This window comes from Mesoplodon bidens, assembly GCF_964165515.1.
Source record: "Mesoplodon bidens genome assembly, chromosome: 6".
Taxonomy (NCBI): domain Eukaryota; kingdom Metazoa; phylum Chordata; class Mammalia; order Artiodactyla; family Ziphiidae; genus Mesoplodon; species Mesoplodon bidens.
The window spans coordinates 38,599,675-38,604,765 of record NC_138162.1 but is presented as its reverse complement, the minus strand read 5'-3'; the positions used below and the strand labels follow the sequence as shown (position 1 = coordinate 38,604,765).

The window sequence follows — 5,091 nt, the reverse complement described above, 5'->3', positions numbered from 1 at the left end:
TAACCTTCATTACCTCCTAAAAACCCTATCTCCAAATACCATCACATTGGGGGTTAGGGCTTCAACATATGAATTTGGGGGGGACCCAAATCAGTCCACAACACCAGGTGAATGAAATGAAGATTTGGTCAATCCAGAGAAGACAATGAGAATGGGATATGAGGCAAGAGTCAGGAACAGTAGAATGTGTTTAAGAAAACTAAATGAGGTTTGGTTTTGCTTTAAAGTTATATACTGAATTTTTAATGTCATATTTCCCACTAGATTGTAAATACTACTAAGAAAAAAAAGTATTTGTATTATTTAAGCTGTAACTATAGCACATGTCACCTCCTTGCAACTCAATAAATAGCTGTCAAGAAAGTCAGAGCAGCAATAAAGTAAAAAGACAAAATGAAATCTGTAATGCCTCCAAAACCTGAATGTTATTCTGAGAAATTGGGAATTTTATTATTTAGGGATGAGAGGCCACTGAGGTGATTTACAAATGCATGATACATTACCTCATTAGCATTTAGATGAACTACCTATGTGAAAGATGTGCCTGAGTAGGTGAAGAAAGAGGTGGGACAGATCAGTAAAGAAGCTATTCCACCAGTTCAGTTGAGAGGAGGAATAAAGTAGAGGAATACGTTTAAAATACATTAAATTGAACCATATAAAATTGCTGTTATCTCTGATCTAGACAAATAGGAAAAGTACCTAGACATGATATTGGCCAGATGTGGCAGGAGTTAAGAGTGAGAGAGAGCTCAACAGGAGTCAAGCATGCATTCCATTTTTTGTGGCTTGGGTGCCTGGCTGAATGGGGTGGTACCATCTATAGGGAAAGATGAGGAGGATTAGTTTGGGAAGGGCTGTGAATGTTGACTTTTACTTTGAATCAGTTGAGCTGGAGATAGTTTTAGATACCTACAGAGAAATGTTGAATCAACTATGTCCTGTACGGTAGCCACATATGACTATTTAAACCTTAAAAATTCAGTCCCTCAGCCACTCTAGCCACATTTCAACTGCTCAAGAGGCACATATGGCTAGTGGTCACCATTTTGGAAATGCAGATATAGACCATTTCCATCATCACAAAAAGTGCCATTGGTCAGGGTGGGCTGCAGAGCCTCATTTGGGAGACTAGCAAATACATCATTGTTAAAACCAGAAATGGGATGAAATGAGTCGAGGAGAATAGTTAGAAGAATAGTGAGAATAGAAACTTGTGGAGGAGACATGTGAAAGGGCAGGAGAAGGAAGATGACTCCATGAAAGAAACAAGAGGCAGGAGAGTGGCAGAGGAGGGTGTCACACATACTAATGCAGGAGACCTTCCAGAGACACAGAGAGGGGGGAGTCAGGCACTGAGACAGGTCTAGTGAGGTAAGGACTACACAAGACCCATTAGATTTGACTGTAATTAGGTCACTGGTGAGTGCAGATCACAGGCATATGAAGAGAGACACCAAGGCTTCATGCAGTGGACTGAAGTATGAATGGAAAGTGTGGTTAACATTTGCCAAAGAACAGTACTTTAAACTGTCTGCTAAACAACTTGTTTATGACAGGTACTTGAGAGGAATATTTTTTAGGACATGAACATACAGCCATTCATATTGACCTCTAGTTAGTCTAAGAATTATCTCTGGATCCAACAGGATAACTCAACTTCTGTTTTACTTATCCAAACACCTGTTTTAACAAAAGCCCTGTTTTGGCAATATGCCCTTTACTTTCAGTGTTGTCATTGGAAAGATCTGCACTGTGACCTACATGAAGACCAACAAAGACATTTCTCCTGACTTTGATGACTTTAAATTCCATGAGGAATGTCTGGTTTAAGCTTCTCATCAACGTAATTCTTTAAACAAATATTGTCTGCCTAACTCTCTGCCATGGCTATCAGAAAGGTCAGAAGAAATTTGCAGCTGCACTTTGGAAAATCTGTAATATCAGAGGACCTTTATCTATCCACATGACAACTCTGCCGTGCTATTCATCTGCTTTTCTATTATCTTCCTTGAATAATTCTGATCCGTTCCTATATCTACTTTGCCATGTTAATTAACCATCTATACAATCCATTATAAAAAAAGGTGTTAATGAACAACTCACCTGAGATATGTTCATTTTCTGCTGCTCCTGAGAGAATGCAAAGAACTGTGAAGAATAAGCTGGGAGTAAAGAAAAGAGGGATGGAGTCAGGAAGGGTCTGGTGAGCTTCTGTATTCACTTGCCTAATCTCATCACACCAGTTGAGAAAAAAGTCTCTCTATGGAAAAATGTTCTGTTGATCCTTGAGCAGGAAGCACCACATAGAGACAGCACTCCCTGAATATGTACATCTCTGATATGATCATGCGGATATAACCCTGCTGTTTTTCACTGGGTGACTGTAAATTATTTTCCTATTGATTTAAAAAAATGTATGTCCTCTCTGACTAATTCACAAAAAACTAAAACAGAGGATTAATATTAATATCCTATTATTTACACCTTGAGTTAGAAAATCAACAGAAAACTCTGAACAAAAAGATAATGACAAAATATTTTTAAATCTTTTTGTTCCGATTTGTTGCAATTTCTCAAAAAGACTTTTGATAAGACACTTTTAGTCACTTACCTGTGACAGAATGAACAGTGCTGTGCTTTGAACAGCACTGAGCTTTGCTCCTAGCTCTGTCCTGGGTGACCAGGGGACATACATCTCAAGCTCAGTGCTTTGTTTTAAGGTTTTAAGAGTCAGAAGTAGAAATCTTTTCCTATATTATCATTTTGTGATTCTATATGTTCAGGATAAAGGAAGCCACAGCCTACCTCTAGATGCCACGTGTTATGAACACGGCGTGACAATAGCTCAGAATCTGGAAAGAATGAGAGAAGAATGAAGAAAGTGGGGGGTTATTTAAGGACTGAAGACAGAATTTCCTTGACTCTGGCTGTGGGTTTACCTGTGCAGTATATCAGTCACCCATCCCTTTCCACCCCTGCTCACCACCTTCTGCAAGCTGATCCACAGTTTCCATGGTCACACAGTCTGACGGATTCTGGATGTGGTGACATCACCAAGTCTGGCTCTCTCTAGGCAAGGTGATTAAGATCTAGTTCTTAATCACCTTGGAGCGAATCACAACCTGCTCCTTTCTGGGTTTTTCTGCATCTGTTCTGAAGCTCTGATGAGGGTGGCCCCTCTGAGATGGGACTCTTGTCCCCACCTTTCTGCCACAAAAGAGCTGCTTTGTTTCAGAGATGCTGAGACTTAGGCCTAGGAAACAAATGCATTTTAGTTGAAACTTTCATATAGAGCAGTGTTTCTCAAGTTCAGCACTAATGATATTGTGGGCTGGATAACTCTTTGTCACGGGGGTGAGGGGGTGCTGTCCTGTGCATTGTAGGATGTCAAGCAGCATTTCTGGCTTCTACCCACCAGGTGCCAGTAGCACTTCTCCCAGTTGTGACAACCAAAAATGTCTCTGGACATTTCCAAAGGTCCTCTGGGGAGCAAAATCACCCTGGTTGGGAACCACCGGTGCAGGGCCTTAAACTTGATTCTCCTGGAATTCATTAGAACTCTTTTATCCATTATGGTAGCCACTAGCCACATCCCACTATCGAGCACTTGAAATGTGGCTCCTGCCACATGTTGAAGTAACATTTTTGATATATTGAGACAGACACAATATGTTCTTACAATTAATTTCACTTGTTTCTTTTTAGTTTTTAGCGTGGCTATTAGAACATTTAAAATTACATACATGGCACACCTTCTCTTTCTATTGGACAGCACTGCACTAGAACATCAGACTGTGCTTTCTGAAGACAGAGACAGCCTGGACAGTGCAGAAGTTTCCAGGAGCCTTAGTCTTAACCCAGAGGCTCTGGAAACATTCCACAAATCCCAGAGTAAACACACCTGTCACAGAGTGAGATTCAGTTCACACTGACTTTACATCACAGTCCTGGGGATTTGGGGACAAGTCACTCTGCTAGTGCTGTGACAGCTGCAACACCTATAAATAGGGTGGCTGTGAGGATTAAATACTAAATGAAAAGAACAAAGTGTCTGCTAACTATGATGCGAGCCAACATTATATGTTGGCTTATTAACTACAACTTATTAGTGCTTATTGCCTAGCACTTGGCTGAATGCTTTACCGGTGAAGACTTATCTCTCTGAACAACGCCACGAAACAGTTATTAAATAACCTTACTTTTAGGTGAGAAACCTGACTTATGCCCAAGTAACAGAGAAGGAATTTACTCGATCTGTTTGGCTCCTAAGCTCGGGAGCTCAACTCAGACCCACCGCCCGCGCGTGCTTCGTGGCAGGTTCACGGTCAATATTATAAACGTGCATTGCCCTTCCACTGCTGGCAAGGGACTTTCCCAGGTCCGGCTGCGGTCAGCTCCCACACCCGTGCCGCACCGAGCATTTCTGACCAGCACTCAGACCCACCTACGGGCCCGGAGCCCGCCCCCATTCACCTTTCCCAGGTTTACCCACTGGCCGGGCTCGGAGAGGGCTCGGAGACAGGCGGTGGGAGTCCCACGTTGGGGCAGGAGGGGTTTCCGGGACTTGCTGTTCCTTGACCCGGGGCACAAGCCTACCCTTTCAAGCTGGATGTCCAGACCTAAAACGTCCTCACCTCAGGCGCAAAGCCTCCGCGCCCGTCAGTCGGGAAAGGGCGGAAGTAGAAAAGTTGGGTTACCTCACCAGCGCGGAGAAAAGGCCACAACATCCGTTCCCAGAATGCTGCTCGATAACCGGAAACGTTCAAGACTACGTTTCCCATAAACGCTGCAAGCACTCGCAAATTTTGGGGGTGTGTGTGGGTGTGTGTAGAGGGGGTGGGAGTTAGGGAGCAATAAGATATAGTTAACAGTCTGTACTGATGAATGACGCTCAAATTCTACCAAAGCCCCAGAGGTCATGTGTTAAACTCTGACAGTACAGCAAATCCAGTGTGTGGTCCTCGATCAGTGATCCTCCTTGGAGAAAACAGGCCGTTTGGGAACAACTGTGGAAATTTTTATATGGACAGGATATTGGAAACATTAAGGGAAGTTATCATTACTTTTGTTAATTGTTATAATATTGGG

General features: G+C 42.5%; 1 protein-coding gene across 14 annotated transcripts in view; it reads right to left on the bottom strand.

Annotated features, from left to right (window-relative positions):
- The window catches only part of ZNF510 (zinc finger protein 510), a 22,961-nt gene extending 18,254 nt beyond the window's left edge, over positions 1–4,707 (bottom strand). For 2 of the 14 annotated variants that reach the window (XM_081238280.1, XM_081238279.1), the window contains exons 1-2: positions 2,809–4,696; positions 2,107–2,165 (exon numbers count right to left, since the gene is read on the bottom strand). Coding sequence is in view for 13 of the 14 variants with exons in the window: in XM_081238279.1 (XP_081094405.1) it covers positions 2,107–2,121 (15 nt within the window). In the remaining variant the exon portion in view is untranslated. Of the gene's footprint in view, positions 1–2,106; positions 2,166–2,808 lie in introns of all 14 variants that reach the window. The other 12 variants (XM_081238288.1, XM_081238275.1, XM_081238281.1 and 9 more) reach the window with 12 other exon arrangements.
- Between the last annotated feature and the right edge of the window lie 384 nt (positions 4,708–5,091).